This window comes from Typopeltis vanoorti, chromosome 6, assembly GCF_054136105.1.
Source record: "Typopeltis vanoorti isolate ZY-2024b chromosome 6, IOZ_Tvanoo_1.0, whole genome shotgun sequence".
NCBI lineage: Eukaryota > Metazoa > Arthropoda > Arachnida > Uropygi > Thelyphonidae > Typopeltis > Typopeltis vanoorti.
In genome coordinates, this window is record NC_143554.1 from 5,532,114 (window position 1) to 5,556,054 (window position 23,941).

Here is a 23,941-nt window from a genome sequence, read left to right on the forward strand (position 1 = left end):
TCTTAAATAAGAGTTCTACCCATGAAAGGTGTTAAAATTTTATTTTTATTCTTTTGCACTTCATCATTGCTACCTACCTACCTACCTACCATGGCCCTCCATCGATGGTCAGAAGAGACCTAAGCTTTAGCTACATTCTATGCAATCCATCTCTAGACATAGGGAATCTAAGAGTTTTTTTAGGTGAGTTTGCCATTCTGCTGCTATGTCCTGCATGTCACACTAAGAAAGTAGCTTGAAATCAGCCAGAGAGCTAAAACTTAGTAGGTCCTTATAACTTTGTTGATGCTGTATACCTCTAAAAGATATAGTTTTGGAAGAAAATTTTGATGCACTAAAGTGTTCTTGAAGTTAATGCACAAAGGCTTGGTTTTCTGTATAGTAGGCAACCAACGTTCTCATGATAGAGAGTAGGGAGTGGTCACCCAGTGCTCACAACCTGTACTGTTGTGTGGGTATTGGAGACAACCATAAACTATTTCATTTCCTCTCTTTATAACAAGGTCAAGCTTCCTCACTCTATGTTAGTCTGAGAATGGGCTCTTCTGCTGTTGTTCAGCCTTTGTTGGTTCTTCAGTAATTCTCCAACCTTCATTGTTGTATTATGTCTTCTGACATGTATTCCATGTTTGATAGCAACAATTTACAATAATTCAGAAACCCTGTTCTAGAAACCAAACATGAAACTTTTTTAAAATTAAAGATACCAAGCAGTTTTTCTTGGTTTAATCCTTTATCCAAGTGTAAGCAAACAAAGTTAAAACGTGAAGTATTGTCATGACTGGGCTACTTGTATATAGAGGCTGATGATTTCACATCAGTTGCTTTAATATCCCATAATGCAAACCCCCCAAGGGCCACTAATCATTTTGACCTTTATTGTGGTATATTAAAATGTGGGGATACCTTTTCAAAAATTTTGAGGGATCTACAAGATCTCTCTAAATCTCGCTGAGGGACTCTAAAGGATCACTATTAAACTCATCATCCCTGGCTTGAATGACTCCAGGACAGGAAACTCAGCAGTGGCTCCACTCAGTGGCAGGCAAAGACCCACCACCAAGCTGAGCCTCTCTACTCCCCAGTTAGTATGCAAACTCAAAGATAAACATTATAAAACATCATCAGTGGGAGCCAGACCCAGAAGGAATACCAAAGTTGAAGTAATGCAGAAGTCATATATTTCCGATACACAAGTCATAAACAATAAAAAAGTGTATCACTTTATTATTGAAATATTCTGGATCAAAGATAGATGTTGAAAGTTTTTTCACTTGGTTATACTATAAATGAAATATAGCAAGAAATTATATTCTTAGTTTATAAACCTTTATCCAAGTGTAAGCAAATAAAGTATTGCTTACACTTGGATAATATTTTCACGACTGGGCTACTTTTATATGGTGGCTAATGACTTCACATCAGTTACCTTAGTATCCCATAATGCAAAACACACCCACTTTTGGACATGTAAAATGCTAAGCATTATAAGAAGGGCCACTACCAAGACTAGTTAGGACCTTTATTGAGGTCTCATCAGTGAGAGTCAGACCCAGAAGAAATACCAAGGTTGAAGTAATGCAGAAGTCATATTTTTCCCATATACAAGCAGTAAAAAAAAGGTGTATCACTTTTATTATTAAAATACTCTGGATCACAGGTAGATGTTGAAAGTTTTTCACTTGGTTATATCAAAACTAAGATAATCGATGTGAAGTCATTAGCCTCTATATACAAGTAGCCCAGAGGTGAAGATACTTCATTGCTGGGCTACTTTTTCAAACTGCTTACGAGCTATAATTCATATACCATCTAAAGACATCCTTGCCTCCAACCAACAGGTTGTACCCACAACCTGTTGGTCAGAGGATGTTATCCACTTGGCCAGTCAAGCCAGAATTTGTATTCATTTTTTAAATTTATACATATATGATATTGTGAAAGATTTCAAGGGGAATTATATAGAGATCTGCCAGGTTTGCATATTTTTTTAATTAGAATTTGGAATTTTTGCAATGTAGTGTATATAAATAGTTTGTGTAAGAAATAAATTACTGTCTTAAATGTGCAGTAGTTTTGAATTGCAAAGAAATCAAAAGTATGATAATTTTTATTTATAATTTTAAGTAGGATAATCTACAGTCTGTAAATTCTAGTTAATATTGTTATGTTAGCATTTATAACAGCACTTATTTCATTTTACAGAGCACTGTTCAGTATTTGCAGCTGGATAGTAAAACAAAATAGGTTATAAAAATGTCTAGTACAAGACATCGAATTATGAGGGTATACTCAGTTGAAGATGAAGCTTTGGATAAGATAGCAAGAGAGGCAAGTTTATAAAAATTTTTTGAATAACTATATGGAATTAGCTTTGAAAGTTGAGATTATTTTGACTTTTAATAGGAATTAATTTTAACATTGTGATATCACTATTAGAAAGAAAAAATTCTAATAGTTATTATTCATTTGATTCCCCCCCCCCCCCCCAAGACTTCAGCATAATCATCCCTCTTTCCTCTGCAATTAATAAATTTTGTTTACTCAGATATGAGTATGATGCTATTAGAAAGATGAATGCTTCTTGTATGGAAAGATCGGCATTCAAATTCATCAAGGATGCTAAATTTTTTAGGAAATGTCATATGAGAGTTAGTAGATTTCAATTATTTTGCATATAACACTGATTTTACTCCTGGAAAACAAACTTACTCTTGAAAATGCACACATTTAATTGATAAAATGAAGACAACTGAAGGCTCTAGTGGTTTCAGCAACTGATCCGGCCACATTCAGGAAGAAAGAGAAATATGTAGGCTATGATATTTATTAAAGGTGTAAAAACAACTACCACACATGCTATTAAGTTATTTAATAATACTAAGTAAGTTTTTTTTTTTTTTTACTTGGTGGTAAATAAATTATACTTGACAAGAAATAATATTTTTGTTTTTATCCTTTATCCAAGCATAAGCAAACAAAATTGGTGGCGGTGAATTTGAGCTGTGCAGAAGAAAGTGTTTTTTAATCGGTGAATAGTCCGCTTTTTTCCCCGTTTTTCTACGTTTTTGAGTGCTAAATTGTTTCTCTGAATACGAGTGTACTTCAGTGGTTTTTTTTGGAAGTTAGTTGCTGTCGCGATATAATATACTTTGGTACCGTCGGAATCGAACGCGTAATGGTGGAAGACAAAACGAAGCTAAGTTACTGTATTTAGTTATATTTCATTTTATTTAATTATATTTAGTACTTAAATGTTCTGATGTTTGTACTTTTTTTCCTCTTATTTATTAATTGAATAATTATTAAAGATTAGGGTATAATTTGACAAAACACGTCACAGATAAGTAATGGCACCTGTGCGAAGGAAAATGGCGGCCAGTAATGAAGGTTCGCCATCGTTATCAAAGAACGGTAGCATAAAAGAAATGAGTCAGTGTACTAGCTGTGAAATGTACGCTTTGCGGAGTGCGGTAGGAGTGTGGTTAGATGATAATAAAGGATTGAATGTGTGTAGAAAATGTAGGGAGAATGCGGAATTGAAGTGTATTTCGGATCGTGAGTGTGATATTTTTGTCAACCTTCAGAATGAAGGAAACAGGGATATGACAAGAAACGGCAAGGTTGTACATGAAAATTGTGAGAGTGTGAATGTAGAAAGTGTGAATGATAGTATAAATGGTTTCTCAGAGAACAAAAAAGATGAGATAGATGCATTGAGTGAGATCGCGTTGTTGAATAGTGCGATAGAAAGAGCAAAACAGCAGCTAGAGTGCATGAACAAAAGTAGACTGAATGAACCAACCAATAATAAAAGGTATGACAGGAAAAATAGACGTATGAATGTGAACATGAACAAAATGAAGGATAGCGTGCTGTATGGAGACTCGTTAGTACGAGGTGTGTTAGTAGAGGATTTGACAAAATCGTACCAACCTGGTGCGACCATAAAGGACGTAACTGCGTCTATTAGAGAGCAAAAGGAAAGGGTGAAAGAAATGATTGTTGTGGCAGGTACGAATGATTTGAAAGGAGATAAAATGGAAATGATAGAAGACCTGAATGAATTGTTTGAGGTAGCAAAAGAAAAGAGTAAGAGAGTTAGAATGATTAGTCTTTTGCCACGGTATGACAGTGAAATGTTTAAAAGGAGGGCTATAATTGCAAATGACTTTATGCGTGGGTTATGTATGACGAGTGGTGTGGAATTTGTGGATGTGTGGAGTGAGTTTGATGGGCGAAAGGATCTATATAAGATGGATGGCTTGCATTTGAATGGTTACGGTGTAAGAAGACTTGAGAAAGTGTTGCTGAATGTAGTGGATGTGCAAATTCAGGGAAACTAGATTTGTTAAGGGGGGGGGAGTAGAGATACAGTACTTATGGAGGCAGTTGAATGTAAGAATGAATATAATATGCCAGAGCAAATAAGGACAACAAATCTGAGTGGGATAGTTAATATAAGGCATCAAGGTAGGGTTGGGGCTAATGGGGGTCTTAAATTCATGTACACTAATACTAGGAGTATTAGGAACAAGAAGGAAGAGTTTTTGGCCATGGTTGGCACTTCCAGACCACAGGTTATAGGTATTAGTGAAACATGGCTGACTGTAGATGATATAACTAGTGGGATTGAATGTGATGGGTAGTGTGTTCAGGAATGACAGAGAGAATAAAATGGGGGGAGGAGTATTGTTGATGATAGCTGATGAGCTCCAGCCAAGGAGAATAGAAGTTGAATTGCAGGATAGAGAAAAGAGCACATTTGAGGCCATTTGGTGTGAGATTGTGGCTAGCAGAACTAAATATACAATTGGGTGCTGCTATAGACCAGGTGATGGAAAAGATGGTGGTGACAGTATGCACAAGCAAATAGAAGAAATGGGTGGAAGGAGGGTGATTATTATGGGAGATTTCAACTATGGTCGCATTGATTGGAGTGAGGAGAGGACACACGGGAGGAAGGAACTGGATTTTATGCGGTTATTAAGGGATAACTATCTGCGACACCATGTAATGGAAAATACTAGGGGTCAGAGAGTGCTTGACCTAGTAAGTACATCTGAGGATTTGGCTGTAACAAATATGACCACATTGCCACCAATCGGCGAGAGTGATCATAGGGTCTTAACTTGGGAGGTGGCTAAAGGTGTAGAATTTTCAATTAAGACAGGGTACATGTGGAATTATCGGGCTGTAAAGTATGACAAGCTTAGGAGTTTGATTGGTTCAGTGCCATGGCATGTACAACTGCAAGGACTAGAAGTTGATAGTGCATGGGAGGTGGGAGGTAGTTAAGAAGTGCTTGCATGAAGCAATGGCTGACTGTATACCTAGAGTCTGAATAATAAATCAAGTAGGGGTTAAATGGATGAATAACACCATTAAGCTTGAGTTGCAAAAAAAGAAACAACTATGGAGGGAATTTAAGGAGAAGGGTGACCGGCAGGCACATGAACGGTATAAAGCACAGGCCAGAAGGGTGACGAGTGTGGTAAGAAAAGCAAAAAAGGATTACGAAAGAACATTGGCCATGCAGGCTAAAGAGAATCCTAAACAGTTTTTTAGATATGTAGCAAGTAAAAGGAAAAATGTACATGGCAGATTGATTTTAAAGAATGCCGATGGTAGGGAGGTAACTGAATCAGTTGAGGTAGTTGAGTTACTGAGTGAGCATTTTGCAAAAGTATATCATCCAGGTGGTGACATTGCAGAAACGAATAAACCAGTAGATTATACGGGAATTGTGGTTAATGAAGTGGAGGTGAGTAGTCTATTGCATAACCTCAATGTCAATACATCTGTGGGATTGGATGGTATACCAGCTCGTGTTGTACGAGAAGCAGCTAAAGAATTGTCAGTACCCTTGACCATTTTGTTTAATTTGAGTCTCGGGTCTGGGTTAGTCCTGAGTGGGTGGAAAGAGGGGAAAATAGTTCCACTGCATAAAGGTGGTTCCAAGACTGCTGTAGTAAATTACCGACCGATTAGCATATCAGGAATCATTGTCAAGGTCTTAGAGAAAATAGTCAAGAGGAAAATACAAGATTGGATAGAAGAAAATGGGATACTGTATCGGGGACAGCATGGTTTTGTGAAGGGTAGGTTATGCCTCAGTAACTTGCTCACGTATTATAACACAGTGACGGCTGAACTGGATAAGGGTAATGGGTTTACGGTGATTCTACTGGACCTTGACAGGATTCCACATGGAATTCTAATCAGTAAATTGCAGCATATGGGAATGGACATAGGGTTGGTGAGATGGATAGGAGGGTGGTTGACGGAGAGATATCAGAGAGTGGTTTACTCGGGAGTAGAGTCCACAAGATGGCCTGTGACTAGTGGTGTACCACAAGGATCTGTTCTTGGACCACTGCTGTTCAATTTGTTCATAAATGATATAGGAAATGATCTGAGAGGAACAGTTCATTTGTTTGCGGATGATGCGAAGTTGGGTAGGGCAATAGTGAATGCAGATGACGTCAAAATTTTGCAGGATGATTTGGATAGATTGGAGGTCTGGGCTAAGGAGAATGGATGTCAGTTTAATGTGGCAAAATGTAAGGTTATGCATTTTGGGGTGAAAAGATTGGCGGCAGTTTACTGCATTGGTGGAACCGTGCTCCAGGAAATTGATGAGGCACGAGATTTAGGAGTGTTGGTAGATAAGGAATTGAAATTTAGGGGACACATTGCAAAAGTGACCAAAACAGCTCATCAAATCACTTGGTTGCTGAAGAATACGATGACAAGCAGAGACAAGCAGGTTATTGTTCCTCTGTATCGAGCCTTGATAAGACCCCATCTAGACTACTGTGCTCAGATTTGGTCACCTAGGTTTCTTCTTGATGGGGAGGAGGTGGAGAGGATCCAGAGGCGAGTGACCAAGATGATAGCAGGTCTGTGGAATGAACCGTATGAGAACAGGTTGAGGATTTGTGGGTTGCAAAAATTGGTTGATAGGCGGAGGAGGGGAGATATGATTGAGACATTCAAATTACTGAAGGGTTTCTATAAAATTAATTCAGAAGATATTTTTGAGAACAGGGCTGGTTTTGGGAGGACTAGGGGACATCCATGGAAACTGGGCAAAAGTGTGGTTAGTAAAGGTGTTAGAGCTGGGTTCTTTACTTTTAGAGTAGTGAATGAGTGGAATGCGCTCCCTGAGTCTGTGGTGGATGCTGTGACAGTGAATGAGTTTAAGGCGAGGTATGATAGATACTGTATGAATGTCAAATAGTTGTGATGAATATGATTTGGGGCCTCCCTCGATGAGTCCAATGACTCCCTGGAGTTGCCCGTAATAATAGTAATAATAAAAAAAAGTTTGCATGTTCTTCACAACTAGGCTACTTATATGCAGGGCTTTTTTTCAGCTGGAACGTGTTCCGGTAAACTTTTAGGACTTTAGTGGTCACTAAACACATATTTTACAAGTATTTCAAAACTAGGACTGCCTCCATTTTAAATTCTCAGTTATGGTCGTTAACAACGTAAATCAAAGGTCATCTTAGGTTCATCCAATCTCGTGCTGCCATCTTGTGTTGTTGACACTGAACCCTGAAGATCAAAATTTTCGATTAGAATTGATATGGGGGGAAGTTACGGTAGTTACTGGAAGTGGAACTTCTATGTGAACAAGCATACAAGCAGACGTGCCCTACGCAAGTAGAGTCACACTTTTACAATGTGGGTGAGTGAGGTTAACGTGTTTCATGGAAGTTTCACCAGTTTTACGCAATGAATAGTAAAATAACACAGTTTTTCTCTTCTGCTCCTGCAACCAAAAAGTTAAAGCTCGAGAACAGTAAGTGCAGTGATTGGGCAAAAACAGACCCGATGGACAGTGATACAAAAACTGGAAGGATAAAATACGTGGCTGCTATGTTCCTACAACAACGACTATGACGAGTAAAGATGCACAAGAAGATCTACCCGACTGTTGGACCCTAGACCCAAAAGCTGATTTTTGCAACAAAAATGAATGGCTGTTGGTGGAGAATAAAAATATTGTCTGTAAAATATGTAATCGCAAGTTTGGGAGTAGAAAGGAATAAGCAAGATATGAATATTTCAAAACCATGGGCAAATATTCAAATTTCTCATTATGGTAGGAATAAAAAAGAGCAAATGACCTCACTACATAAAAAAATTCACAATCATAAGAACAGTTCAGTGCACATTGCTGCTGCTAAAATTATAGAATCTGCAAAAGAACAAAAACTGGAGGTAGCTTGTTCAAAAGCATTTGAACATGAGAAAGACGTCACTTGTAGAATCTTCAGATCAGCATATAAAGTTGCAAAGAAAACCCAGGCTTTCAATGACTTTGAATCAGAAATTGACCTCCAAGAATTGAATGGCGGTGACATGAGTTGAATTCTACATTCTACAAATGCTTGTATGAATATAACAAATCATGTTGGAACTGAAATGAAAAAAATCCTTTTTAAAAAAATAATAGAGTCAAAATGTGAGACTTCCCTTTTGATTGACAAAAGCACCACTATTAACCAGTTGTCATCATTAATAATATATGTACATACAATGCTACCTGATATGGAGCAACATGCAAATATTTTTATTGATATTGTAGAGTTAGAAAATATATCTGTACAAGTTATTTTCTATAGCTTGATGAACACCCTTAATGAATTGGGGTTTCATGATGATTATTTGAAGAAAAATCTTGTTGCTATTGCCTGTGGTGGAGCAGCTGTGATGTTGGGTATGAAAAAAGGAGAGTAGCTTTGATTAAGGAATGTTATCCTCACATTTTGGTTTGGCATTGTGCCAACCATAGACTCAAGCTCTCTGTTGGTGATGTTGTAATAAAAGACTTTCCAGAACAAATCAACCACTTCAAGTCATTTCTTGACACTCTTGACTCTCTCTATCACCAGTCACCCAAAAATGTCAGAACTAGGCAAAGTAGCTGAAGATCTCAACAAGGAAATCTTCAAAATTGGAAGAGTTTTAAGTACACGTTAGGTGACTTCTAGTTTTAGAAGTGTTTCTGCGGTGTGGAAAGATTATAAAGTACTTGTGGGTCATTTTACAGCAGCAAAACAAGATGAAAACAGAGACTAGTCTGAAAGAGTAATGTATGAAGGCCTTTTGAAGAAAATAACAAGTGTTTTTGTTTTGGATCTTGGATTGATGTGTGATGCTCTCCAAGACTTGTCAGAGCTTTGTGTTGAACTGCAAGCAAGGGATATTACACTCTACAAAGCTCATAGCAGTATATCAAGGCAGATTCGGCTGTTCAAAGACAGGAAAGTCAATGGCAGGCCTTTTTATCGTGAAGCTGTACAAGCAGTTGAAAATCTGAACTTTAAAGGAGTGACTTTGGAGAAGAGGGTAACCAGTCGATCAACAAATGTGAATCGTTCTCTTGATCCTACAAAATTTTATGACTGCTTGAAACAACGAATGGAAAATCGCCTTCTATCTGCAGAAGAGATGCAAATTCCAGAATGGACAAAAGTGTTGTATCCAGAATGTTGGCCAGACGGTGCTGAAAGGAATGTTACTTTCGGTGATACTGAAGTGGAGAGTTTGTGTAAAAGGCTAAGAATTCCAGAACGACAGGTTGTTAGAGGTTTTCGTGAATTCCGGACAGAGAAGAAAATGCCTGTTGCACTATTGCAGTTAATAAACACTATCAACAGCATCCCCATTTCTACTGCTGAATGTGAGCGTGGTTTTTCCCAGATGAACCTGATTATCACATCACACCGACAAGAGATTCTCTACAAATGAAGACCGTGAGTATGATGTTCATCAAGCTGGTTGGGCCTCATCTGGCTGTTTTTCAACCCTTACCATATGTCAATTCCTGATTCCTGAAAAGCAGACATCTAGCAACAGACACGAAGAATAAGGAACGAAGTCGTGAAGATTGCAACACCAATGTGATGAGCCCAATTTGGAAGCTATTGTGAAAATTAAGGTATTTTTTAAATATTTTTTTACCTTTGCTTTAATGTTTAATGTTTTATTTCCATTTGATATATATATAATATCCATTTGTCAAAAATAAAAGAACAAGAGATTCAAAGGCCTGGTATGTTTAGATTTTCTTGTGTTATGAGATGAGATTGTAGAGTTCTGGTAAACTTATATTTAGAAAAAAAGCCCTACTTATATGTAGAGTCTGCTGAGTTCACCAGATTATCTTAGTGTTTCATAATGCATAAGATGATAAACCATTTTGTTATTGTATATGGAAAATGACTTCTGTATTATTGTTTAGCTGTCACTATCTCCACAGGCCTAGTTCCCACTGATGAAGCCTCAATAAAGATCTCACTAGCGGAAGCTGGTGAGACTTTATTATTTGGACATATACATGCATGGCAGTACATTCGTCCAAAAGGAGGTGTGCTGTTCTTTATATGATACTTGAGTCAGTTTGATATGAGCCTCTATACACAAATAATATCCTAGTCTTCAGGATACTTCACATGCAGATTTTTGTTTGCTTACTCTTGGGTTAAGTATAAAAGCAAGAATATAATTTTATTTATTTTTTATGGCTAGAAGAAAAAGCTAAAAAATGCTAAGAAGCATACCAACCAAACAGCCTAAAAGTTTTCCATGACACTACAAGAGAATATAAAGGAATTCTCAGCAAAAACAGTAACAATGATAAACAACAAGATGACTGAAACTGTGGATATTGAAGAGATAAGGAAAATCTGGTCGAACCATTTTAAGATTATCTTTCATCAAGGAAATAAAACTACAATGCCAACAATAGAAGAAAATAACGATTACCCAAAAATATTAAGAGAAGAAGTCAGATACACAGTAAAACAAATGAAAAACAATAAAGCACCAGGTATTGATACTATCCTTACTGAACTATGGTCACATGGAAACAGCACATCAATAGAATATTTAACAATCCTATTCAACAAAATACTAGAAACAGGAGAGATATCAAATGACTGGAGGACTGGAAAGATCATCCCAATATACAAGAAAGGAGACAAAAGTGATTGCAGAAATTACAGACCAATCAATTTACTCCCCCACCCCTATAAAATATTTGTAAGAATTATACAAAATAGATTAAAAGGCACCTATGAAGAACTAACAGGCACAGAACAAGCTGGTTTTCGAGGAAACTATTCAACAACAGACCAGATTTTCGCATTGCACCAATTAGCAGAACTCGGCTGGGAAGACCATAATGAACTATATTGTTGTTTTGCATATTTTAAACAAGCTTTTGATATCATCAATAGAGAAATTCTTAAAGTTCTTAAAATATTCTTACAGTTCTTGATAAAATATTACTCTAAGACAAATGCAATAATTAAAAAAGACACATTCACAACAGAACCCATAGAGATCCAAAAAGGAGTAATGCAAGGATGTCCACTATCCCATTGCCTATTCAACATATATCTAGAAAAAGTTGTAAAGAATGCAATAGGTAATAAGCCTGAATCATTATCAGTGGTCTATATATAAGTCATAAATAATATCAAACATGCAGATGATCTTGTTAGGACCCCAAATGAACTATAATGATTGATAAACAAACTAAACAATACATGTAAAATATATGACAAAGTAATAAATATACAAAAGACAAAAGTGATGAAAATAGGGAGGAACAAAACTAACATCTCAGTCACCCTAAATGGAGAACAAATAGAACAAGTAGATAACTTCATATATCTTGGATCAAAACTAACAGAAACAATCAAACACAGAATAGTGATAGGATGGACCACCAATCTGGAAAACAAACAAGATATCTAAACAAGCCAAACTTAAATTATACGAATCAATAATTATACCAACAGTTATCAGCAGAAGTATGGACAATTAAGAAAAGAGAGGAGAAAATACTGTTAGTATTTGAAATGAAAAGCTTAAGAAAAATAAATAAAACAAGTTGGATGGAAAAGAAAACAAATAGCCCAGTTAGACAAGAACTATCATAGCGCAATTGGAAGAATAGCAGAACATTGCACCCTTCGATTGGAAAAGACCTGGGTTCGATTCTTGTCGTGATGAGGGGAATCTTTATATGGGCTTTTTCAGTTGAACGTACTTTATAATGATATATCAGATAAACAATGATCCAAAAACAGCAGACAAACTCTTAGAAAACTTGGATATATCCCGAAGGAAAAAATGGATAAATACAGTTGAAGGTATAGACTTGACTCATTCCAGCCGTGATTAAAGAACAACCAAGAATCACCCCAGATCAACTAGCTATACATATTGTTAATATATCACGTATCCCAAACAATAAAAAGCATAAAAGATATATAAAGAGAAAATTAAAAGAATTTAGCAACTCTTCAAATTTTGTACACCCTTTTACACAGCAAGAAGTTGAAGCAGCCTTAAAGGAATTAAAGCCTGGTAAGGCTCCTGGTTTTGATAACATTCATTCAGAATTTTTGATTAATCTGGGAAGAAATGCAAAAATATGGTTAACAAAGTTCTATACTGACATTCTTACAACTGGTAAACTTCCCACTATTTTTAAAAAAGCAAAAGTACTTTCAATTTTAAAGCCTGGTAAGGCTAATCATAAACCGGAAAGTTACCGACCTATTACTCTCCTCAGTTGTTGTTATAAACTCTTTGAAAGACTTATTTATAATAGAATAAGCTCCACAATTTTTAAAAATGTCCCAATAGAACAAGCTGGCTTCAGACCAAATCGTAGGTGTTGTGACCAGGTTCTCTCTTTGGTAACTCACATAGAAGCTGGTTTTCAAAAATGTTTAAAAACATCAACAGCATTTATTGATTTGTCAACAGCCTTCGACACCGTTTGGAGACAAGGCCTTCTATATAAATTATATAAAATTATCCCATGTAAAACAATAGTCCATATTATTAACAATATGCTAAGAGATAGAAGATTTATAGTGACCATAGGTAATAAAACTAGCAGCGAAAGGAAGTTAAATAATGGAATGCCACAGGGATCTGTTTTATCTCCGTTATTATTCAATCTGTATATATCTGATCTTCCCGTCACTACGTCAAGGAAATTTTGTTATGCCGATGATATAGCAATAACCTCACAGCATAAATGCATAAGTCGTACGGAAGAAATTCTAAAAGCTGACTTAACTATTCTGGATGAATATTTTAAAAGATGGAGACTCTGTTTAAATAGGAGCAAAATGGCAATATCTTGTTTTCATCTAAATAATAACTTGGCAAATGTGAAACTAAAAATTGAATTGAACAACACTATACCTCCATATAACACATTCCCTAAGTACTTGGGAGTCGCACTTGACCGTTCTCTCACTTTCTGGCAACATCTTTCAAACTTGGCATATAAACTAAGGACACGTAATAATATCCTACAGAGACTCTGTGTCACTACCTGGGGTTCTAGAGCCTCTACTCTTCGGACAACAACCCTTGCTTTGGTATTCTCAAGTGCTGAATATTGTGCTCCTGTGTGGCTAAATAGCCCTCACACAAGGATTATCAATTCTCAATTGAACAATACCTTAAGATTAATTACAGGCTCTATTAGATCGACCCCAACATGTTGGTTACCTCTTTTAGTAGGCATTATTCCGACAGAACTACGTAGATTGAATTCTTTAGTCCGTGAATTCCAAAAAATTTCTGGTAATCCGAACCTACCTATTCATCAGGATCTCCCAACTCTTAACGTCAATAGATTGAAATCTCGCCATCCATCACTATGAGCAGCAGCAGAACTAGTGCTAAATAATTTTAATCCTTTATCAAAGTGGGAAGAAACATGGAAGGAAAATACGAAAGAACATTTGCATAACATCTTTAAAGGTGATCAAATCATCACAGGATCGGATCTGCCTTGCAAAACATGGACGGTACTAAATAGAATTCGGACAAATCATAACCTATGTGGAGATACTCTCTATAAATAGAACAGACAGACATCTCCAGAATGTGACTGTGGTGCTCCACGACAGACTATGCAACATATTGTAACGGAGTGCATCTTCCGTGCTTATCAGAATGACTGGAATGACTTTTTACAAGCGGCTCCTGAAGCTATGACCTGGATTATGAACTTAGATCTGAATTTATAATGATATATATTTTTCTTTTCCTTATTATAACATATTAAGACTTTTACTTTTAACTCTTACTTTAATTTTCCAACTTCTTGGATTAGATCTGTGTTTTCCTTCAAAGTTTTAACTTAAAATAACTGGTAATTAATTTACGGAATTGACAACGCATATAAAGTAAATTAATTAAAGATAACTTTAATGAATCACTTCTATATTTCGGCAATGTCACATTGCCATCTTCGGGAACATAAAGATATGGTATGTGCACTAAGGAACTAACAAAGCAAATGAGGAAGAAAATAAGAACTAATTTTGTTCCTAAAGTCCTAATGGTGCCCTCTTGCGGGCTAATTTGGTAGTCTTGGCAGTTGGGCTGAAGTTCTCAAAATGAAAGTCTCCCAAATTTGGGGCAGTTTCATGCACCCAAATTTGTTGAGGTTAGGAACGTTTTTTAGAGCTGCTGAAGATTCTTTGAATAGTCTTTCGTATTTAAACTTGCTGCGATGGATTATTTTTGTCTTCTTCCAACGAATTTTATGGTGGGTATCTAAGGCATGGTCTGCCAGCCCAGAGCGGCTGTATTTCGGCAATGTGACATTGCCGAAATATAGAAGTGATTCATTAAAGTTATCTTTAATTAATTTACTTTATATGCGTTGTCAATTCCGTAAATTAATTACCAGTTATGTCTAACCAACGTATAAGTCTTACTACTAGAATTAACTTAAAATATTTTAAATTCTTCTATTCTGTTAATATATAATGACATCATGATTCTCTTTTTTAACATCATGTTTTTGTTATGAGCTATGTATGTATGTATGTGTCAGTTGAAGGTGAGTTAGCTAATCTTGTACGGTGTTAGCAGGGTTTTTTCTCCCAGAAACTCAGGTTTTTCATGCCGCGAACAGACAAATCGGCCTTCAGAACACACAATTTATAGACAAAAAATAGTGTTGTTGGTGATGGGCAATAGATGGCGTTGACGGTAGTAGTGTCGTAGTTGGAGAATTTAGTAGTAGTGGAGAGGATGAGATGTATTAACGAAGTAGAGTAGTGTGCCTCCCACGATGAGTCCTTGGGCCCCTTGGAGGTGTCAAGCAATAATAACATTTCAGGATGTAAAACTTATAATGAACTTTTTTGAAAAGTAAGGAATAGAGAAGACTGGAAGATTCTGCCCAATGGAAGACTCAACCCTTTTTAGACAGAAGAGAAGAAGTTTTATGTGGCTCTCACCCATAAAAGGTTTACTTGTAACCTATGGTATGTTTGTACCATGGATGGGCTAAAATTTTTTGTTCTATTTTTACTGATTTTATATATTTTTGGTATTTATTTTTTACATAGTGTGGAAATCTTGATCTAAGACCAAACATGGAATGTTTTCAAGCCACTTCAGGGCTTCAATAAACAATGGTCTCATACTTGGTTATGAAATTTGTCTCCCACCTAAAGACAATTGCAAACATCCATGCCTGTGGTAGGATTTTAACACATAACCTGTTGGTTGGAGAGCAGATATGCTAACCACTTGGCTAACCAGGCCTGCAATTTCTTGTCAAGCATATTTTGATTATTTTAATAAGTACTATATCAGTGAAATGCTTGTTTATTTTGTGCATATTACTTAAGAGTTTGTACTGTGAGTAACTGTGCAAGGTATACAAGAGGAAGATTGTCAAGCTGCAGGAGCTATCGGAATTCATAAATATAAAAGTTTTTTTGTTTTTTTTAAAAAAAGTGGAGATAACTGACTTAATAAATGAGTTGACATAAGCTTATAATCAAAATGTAAGCGATGTTCATAGAATAAGAGGACCAAATTCAAGAAGAATTGATTTTAACAAATCCAGTTTAACTGAATTCCCAGAATTTTTTTTTATTAAAAAAAAGTTCAGGAAAGACTGCTTTGGTAGCATTACCGTGTGCCAAAACTAGCAAAAATGCAGGTAGTCGTTACTGCTTAAATTCAGAATATTCTAGAAGGCCATACGAGATTCAGATTATATTTACTTAACTTCAGATGGTTATAGTGGATTGACTTGATTTTCTTCCTGCTCTGACATACCACCACTCCTTTCATAGTTAGACATTCAAGTTGTGATTTATTTTGTTTGAGAAAGTAAATGCAGTGCATTCAAAGATATATATCTTTGCTATTCTCTGTCTTAAACCAAGTAATGCTCCTTACTGGATAAAGAAAGCATATGTTTTGTGGGTGTTCTAGTAAAGATAAGCAGTTGTAAAATCTCACATGAATAACACTGTATGATATTTGTTTTACAAGAATTTTTTAACTAAAGAGAAATATGTATTGTCATTGTTTGTTAAAATTACTAAAACTTCTAAAGTTCCTTTGTATGTAATAATTTTATTATGAAACTGTGTTAAACAAAATGTGTATTGCATGAAATGTGACATCATCAGTGTCCCAATGCTAGTGCATTTCCAAATATTGTAGTCTTGGGTGGCATGCATACCTGCTACTCTGAGTTTGGAGTGTATATAAGTTCTAACATCTCGAAGGAGAGCATCTTGATTTTTTTTACCATCTCTTCCATGGGTCCACTGCCATGTGAAGTCAACTGTCATTGCTAGAGTGCCTTGTGTCAGGAAGGGCAACACAAGTCTCCATGCAAAACTCATAGGAAAGGTATTTGTCAAATGGCCGAGGCTGCTGCGTTGCTGAGTACCAGAATCCAAAGATAATAGGACATTGACAACAGAAGACAAAGAAAATTGGTGGGAAACAAAGAACAGGCATATAGTCAGAAGAAAGAAAGATGATGTAGATAAAGGAGTCAATTAAGGACTGTACTGAATGAAAGAAGTACAGTCATCCCTTGACTTACGTCGGGGTTCCGTTCCATCCGGCAGGACGTAAGTTGGTCAAACGTAAGTCGATATATTAAATCAACAGAGTTATAGGAGTTAGGGACTTGACCGTAATAAGTATGCTGTCATTTTAATTTTTAAACCTTATAAAACTGTACTGTGCGTTATTGCCACTATAAAACAGGAGAATAATCACCGAAATCTTTCTCCACAATCACATCTTCATTACCTTCCCTATGTGAAGTACCAGGCCACGACTCTTCTGGTTTAACCTTTTTTTTTTTTTTTTTGATGAAAATGTTCAATGTGCTTTGCTTATTCCTCTTCTTCTTTTCGTCATAAATTTGTTTATAGCAAGCAAACACATCATGTACTTTGTTTTCTACTAATAAGTAGCATTCCACATTGGGATCCATGTCTTCAACCTAATTGCTACCTCTTCTTGTTTTTCCTTTCCCTCTTCTTGTTTCTCTTTCTGCAACATCTTGTTTCTCTTTCTGCAACATCTTGTTCCTCCAGCTCAACTAATTCTCTGTTGGTCAACTCTTCAGGGCACTTTCTATGAGTTGAATTATGTTGTCGTCATTCACTTCAAAATTCAGATTGTTTGCTAGGCCCACTATTTCTTCACTCAATTTACAAAGATCTTTATTTTTTTTCAAAACTTCCAAAATTGTGCACAAACCCTTTTAATGTCTTTTTCCATATGACATTCATACATTGAGAGGTCACTTCATCCCAAGCCACAGCAATATTTTTAATAGCATGATAAATATTGAATGCTTTCCAGAAATGCATGAGAGAGAGTGATCATTTCATTCAGTGGTGCACTTGATCAATAGCTTTCCATTTCAGATGTAGATGACTCAAAACAATTTTTGAGTCATCTTGTAGTTTCGATAATGAACTGGAAGAGTATGCTTCCTAATGTTTTTGAAGGCTCATGGATTCTCACTTTGCCATATAACAAATGGTTTCGGTTTGATTCTTCACTAGGTTTTTTGATTGGGCATATATGGCCATGTTGCACAAAATATCGCGAATAATTAATGAAAAATGCACAAATAACCCATTTCTCAAACACAAAATCAACAGAGGAACTGTTGAAGATGCATGCCGATTACCAAAGGAGATTGCTGCTGAATGCGCTGTTGCCACTGCTCCTTGTGAATTGTTCCTAAACAGAAACCTTTTTACTTTATGCTTGCTTGTGTCTTGTTCGAAGAATTTTCGAAGTATAGTCAAAAATGTCATTCCCTTATGGGATCATGGACGTAAGCCGAGGGATGACTGTATATAAAGGTACAGTAACTCGCACCTCTGATTTTACTCAATGAAAAAAGAAATTAAAAAGTTTCGCATATACTTCTCATTAAGCACAGAAATAGATTTTTTGAAATCAGTTTTACTGAAATATTTAACTGCATCGATTGACAGATACTGCATGGCTATCAATGTGAATTATTGCTATTATTATTTTTTATGATGCCTCAGTGGTGCAATTGGAAAAACAATAAGCAGTCACTCTTCAACTGGAAAGGAATGTGCATTCTGATATTATCATACATTCTTTCCACAGGAGTGAAGGGAATGTATGATAATCCCATTGCATAAGGGTGGTGCAGTGCAAAGACTGATACATCTTGCTATCGATCTACAAGTCTCACTGGAGTGGTGGTGAAGATTTTGGAAAAGTTGGTAAGAGCTTGCATGTAGAAATGGGTTGACAGTGAAGCTATGTTTTGCAAAGAAGTATGGGTTTACTAAAGAAAGGTCATGTTTGAGCAACTCACATTTCATAATAACGTTACGGTTGAGTTAGAAAAGGGGAATAGATACAGCAGGATACTTTCAGACTTTGCTATGGCTTCTGACAGGATGCAGCATGGAAGACTGTTAAATAAGTTGGAATGTATGATATTGGATTATATACTGTTACTTGGATAAGAAGACTAACTGACTATTTCAAAAAAGTGGTATATGGGGGAATGTGCATCTGAAAGATTTAAGGTGACCAATAGTGTACCAGAGGGATCAGTCCTTGGTACATTATTATTCAGTCATTCAGTCTTTACAATAGTGATATTGGGAAGGCATTGACAGATAGCATATAGCTATTTGCTAATGATGCAAAGATAAGAAGCAGCATAATTGGGTTTGCAACTGATATGCAACTCTGGCAGAATAATTTGAATAGGCTGTAATTATGAGCACGTAAAAATGACTATTATTAGTATACATAAATTTATGTGCTTTGGCATATTGTGATATCCAATGACATATTACACTAGTGGGATTATGATAGAAGAAACTGATCAGGCCAAGGATCTTGGAATTTTAGTACATAAGAAGTTGAAGTTGAATGATATAATCACGTAATCACAAGAAAGATATTTATTTAACCAAATATTTCGGTCTGGAAATAGCAGACCATCGTCGGTGGTATTACAAGAACAGTTTAAAAAATATACAAGCTAGAATACTAACAATAGATCGTTGAAATTAGAACATGCCGCGTGATGTTATATCACTAAGTATGAAACGAAATATTTTGAAGTAGAAACATGATTGAATTTGCTATTAAAAAAAAAAAAAAAAAAAAAAAAAAAAAAAAAAAAAAAAATTAATGAGTAATCTTGATTAGGCTTTCCCAGATTTTTGATATAGATATGCAGTCATTACGATTCAGGTTGGGATGATGGAGCAAGGCCTCCACGCTTTCCTTGAACAAACGTTCGAACCTGTAACGGGATCTATGTAAGAGGCGCGTCTTGGACCAAAGGATGCTGTGGTCAGTTTCAATCCCGTGTTGAGCCAAACCAGACTTTTCAGGTTTATTGTGAAGAATGGATGATTGATGTTCTTGGATTCTTTTTTCAAGAGAACGTCCAGTCTGTCCAAAGTAAGAGAGATCACAGTTGCAAGGAATTTGATAAACTCCAGGAAGAGATAAAGTTGAGCGTTTGTCTTTAGGAGAAGGAAAATGAGAAGACAATTTGTTAATAGGAGAATACGTAGCTGTTAAATCATATTTCTTCAAAATTCTTGCGATAGGTTCTGAAATACCGGAGATATAAGGAATAGGTACTCGACGTATTGAATCTTTGTTGTTTTGTGGAGGATTATAAGATGTAAGAAGACGTTGAATACTTTTTTCAGAAAAGCCATTGAGTTTCATGTGTTGCTGGATAGTAGAAAGTTCTTTCTGTAGATAATCAAAAGTAGAACAATTAGTTTTGGCTCTTTTGATGAGACATTTTATAATTCCTGTTTTATGACATGGATGATGGGCTGATTCTTTCAGAATATAACGACCTGTGAATGTTGGTTTCCTGTATACTGTAGTTGTAAGAATATTTGAAGATGATCGGATGAGGAGAACGTCTAAAAAAGATAACTGGTTGTTTTCTTCTAATTCCATAGTAAACTTTATGCGATGATGTAAGGAATTAATACTGTTTAAAAAGGAAGATAAAGTGTTTTTACTGTGAGGCCAAATAGCAAATATGTCATCTATATATCTTACCCAAAAAGATGGTAGAGGGAAACTAGATGTGAAGAGGACTTTTTCTAAATGTTCTAAATAAAAGTTGGCTAAAGCTGGAGAAAGAGGACTTCCCATGGCTGTTCCTTCTACTTGGCTATAAAATTTGTTTTGACATATGAAATAACCAGAATGTATAACGAAATCGAATAGTTTTATAATATCTCGAGGAAAGATGTCAGCAAGTAGTTTTAAAGTTTCCTTAAGAGGTACATTGGTGTATAAAGATTCTATATCAAAACTAACCATAAGATCTGTAGGTTGTAATGAGACATCTTTTAATTTTTCTAAGAAATCTGAGGAGTATTTTAAAAAAGAACTCGAGTTGCCAATGTAAGATTTCAGTAATTTAGCTAGATATTTGGCTATACGGTAAGTAGGAGAATCAATGCAATCTACTATTGGACGAAGAGGATAGTCAATCTTATGGATTTTTGGAAGGCCATAAAATCTAGGAGGTCTTGCAAAATGAGTTTTAAGTCTTTCAATTGTGTCTTTATCCAAACTGATCTTAATCATCTAACCAGCGATAAAGCTAATGCTCTTCGCCTAGAAGTCGCTTCTTCTCTACTTAAGGCTAAACTTCCTCCTTCTAACATATCTCCTTCTGAAATGAAATCTTTACAGTCCTTGAGAAAAAATAATCACCTCATTATCACTAAAGCTGACAAGGGAAAAGCAACAGTAGTTATGGACTCAGTAAATTACAGAAGAAAACTTTCTCTTTTGCTTCGAGATCGCTCCACATATCAAGAAATTGATTATAATCCAACCAACAGACAACTAAAGAAATTAAATTCTCTCCTTGATGAAGTCATCAGTTTGGATAAAGACACAATTGAAAGACTTAAAACTCATTTTGCAAGACCTCCTAGATTTTATGGCCTTCCAAAAATCCATAAGATTGACTATCCTCTTCGTCCAATAGTAGATTGCATTGATTCTCCTACTTACCGTATAGCCAAATATCTAGCTAAATTACTGAAATCTTACATTGGCAACTCGAGTTCTTTTTTAAAAAACTCCTCAGATTTCTTAGAAAAATTAAAAGATGTCTCATTACAACCTACAGATCTTATGGTTAGTTTTGATATAGAATCTTTATACACCAATGTACCTCTTAAGGAAACTTTAAAACTACTTGCTGACATCTTTCCTCAAGATATTATAAAACTATTCGATTTCGTTATACATTCTGGTTATTTCATATGTCAAAACAAATTTTATAGCCAAGTAGAAGGAACAGCCATGGGAAGTCCTCTTTCTCCAGCTTTAGCCAACTTTTATTTAGAACATTTAGAAAAAGTCCTCTTCACATCTAGTTTCCCTCTACCATCTTTTTGGGTAAGATATATAGATGACATATTTGCTATTTGGCCTCACAGTAAAAACACTTTATCTTCCTTTTTAAACAGTATTAATTCCTTACATCATCGCATAAAGTTTACTATGGAATTAGAAGAAAACAACCAGTTATCTTTTTTAGACGTTCTCCTCATCCGATCATCTTCAAATATTCTTACAACTACAGTATACAGGAAACCAACATTCACAGGTCGTTATATTCTGAAAGAATCAGCCCATCATCCATGTCATAAAACAGGAATTATAAAATGTCTCATCAAAAGAGCCAAAACTAATTGTTCTACTTTTGATTATCTACAGAAAGAACTTTCTACTATCCAGCAACACATGAAACTCAATGGCTTTTCTGAAAAAAGTATTCAACGTCTTCTTACATCTTATAATCCTCCACAAAACAACAAAGATTCAATACGTCGAGTACCTATTCCTTATATCTCCGGTATTTCAGAACCTATCGCAAGAATTTTGAAGAAATATGATTTAACAGCTACGTATTCTCCTATTAACAAATTGTCTTCTCATTTTCCTTCTCCTAAAGACAAACGCTCAACTTTATCTCTTCCTGGAGTTTATCAAATTCCTTGCAACTGTGATCTCTCTTACTTTGGACAGACTGGACGTTCTCTTGAAAAAAGAATCCAAGAACATCAATCATCCATTCTTCACAATAAACCTGAAAAGTCTGGTTTGGCTCAACACGGGATTGAAACTGACCACAGCATCCTTTGGTCCAAGACGCGCCTCTTACATAGATCCCGTTACAGGTTCGAACGTTTGTTCAAGGAAAGCGTGGAGGCCTTGCTCCATCATCCCAACCTGAATCGTAATGACTGCATATCTATATCAAAAATCTGGGAAAGCCTAATCAAGATTACTCATTAATTTTTTTTTTTTTTTTTTAATAGCAAATTCAATCATGTTTCTACTTCAAAATATTTCGTTTCATACTTAGTGATATAACATCACGCGGCATGTTCTAATTTCAACGATCTATTGTTAGTATTCTAGCTTGTATATTTTTTTAAACTGTTCTTGTAATACCACCGACGATGGTCTGCTATTTCCAGACCGAAATATTTGGTTAAATAAATATCTTTCTTGTGATTACGTGATTATATCATTCAGTCTTATGTCGCAAGTATCCTTAAAACAACAGAAGTTGAAGTTCAAATATAGCTCAGAAAATAAATGCTAAAACAAACATTGACAATGTAAGGTAGTCATTTTGCTTCTTTACAAGGCCGTGATATGACCTAACCTGGATTATTGTGAGCAGCACTTTTGTCTCCTAGTTTCCTTATTTATTCATATGAGGTTCCCCCCCCCCTCTCCCATCTATATTTGAACTTCAGCTTCTTATTGGGTTGAGCCCTCCTAATGAGGATGATGAGGATGTGTGTTCACAGAGCTGGTTTGCCTGTTCTGAGGGACAAAAGATCCCCACTGAGTTTCCAGGTGGAAAAAACCCTCTACTTCTGTCTGAGACCAGCTAACTCATCTTTAGTCAAAAGAGACCAGATAAAAGTCACTTATGTCATGGATAGTAATCGAACTGAGGTCTTTCTAACCAAAGGTCTTAGTATACCGGACTGAACTACAGAGGCTCCTGGTTTCCAATGTGATGCAGATACAGCACAGATAGTGCAATTATCTCAGAGTACAAATATTTCAGTCATAAATATTTTATGACTGAAATAGTGAATGCACATAGAAAGTTAGTCAACTTTACATATGCATTCAATATTTCAGCTTTCCATATTAACTAACATTGCCACTGATGATGACCTTATTCAGACTAAAATATATGGCTTTTAAATAAATATTATTTACTTATTTCCTTTTTTTTTTTTCTTTTTTCCTCATATGAATTTAAGGTAAATACTTCTGCTTTCCTTTCCCTACTCCAAACACTGTGTAAACATCTATTTTATTTTATCCGATCTGGTTATTATATTTTGTCTTGCTTTATTCTCTCACCTTCTTACTGTAGCTTGCATTCTGTAATTTAACAAATCTATTTGTTTTACAACTGTGCCAGTTAAACTACTTATTGAGTGGGAGTTTGTAAGAAATACAAACAAAGATAAAGCAGATATTCCCTGTTAATTCTAACCTTTACCTTATATCA

At 35.7% G+C, this 23,941-nt stretch overlaps 1 protein-coding gene across 2 annotated transcripts in view; it reads left to right on the forward strand.

Moving 5' to 3' along the window:
• Window positions 1-23,941, forward strand: part of LOC150105259 (leucine-rich repeat flightless-interacting protein 2-like) — a 308,848-nt gene that overhangs the window by 52,060 nt on the left and 232,847 nt on the right. For both annotated transcript variants that reach the window (XM_090394023.1, XM_090394022.1), the window contains exon 3: window positions 2,206-2,335. In XM_090394023.1, the coding sequence (XP_090250149.1) occupies window positions 2,257-2,335 (79 nt within the window). In that variant the 5' untranslated portion in view covers window positions 2,206-2,256. The remainder of the gene's footprint in view (window positions 1-2,205; window positions 2,336-23,941) is intronic.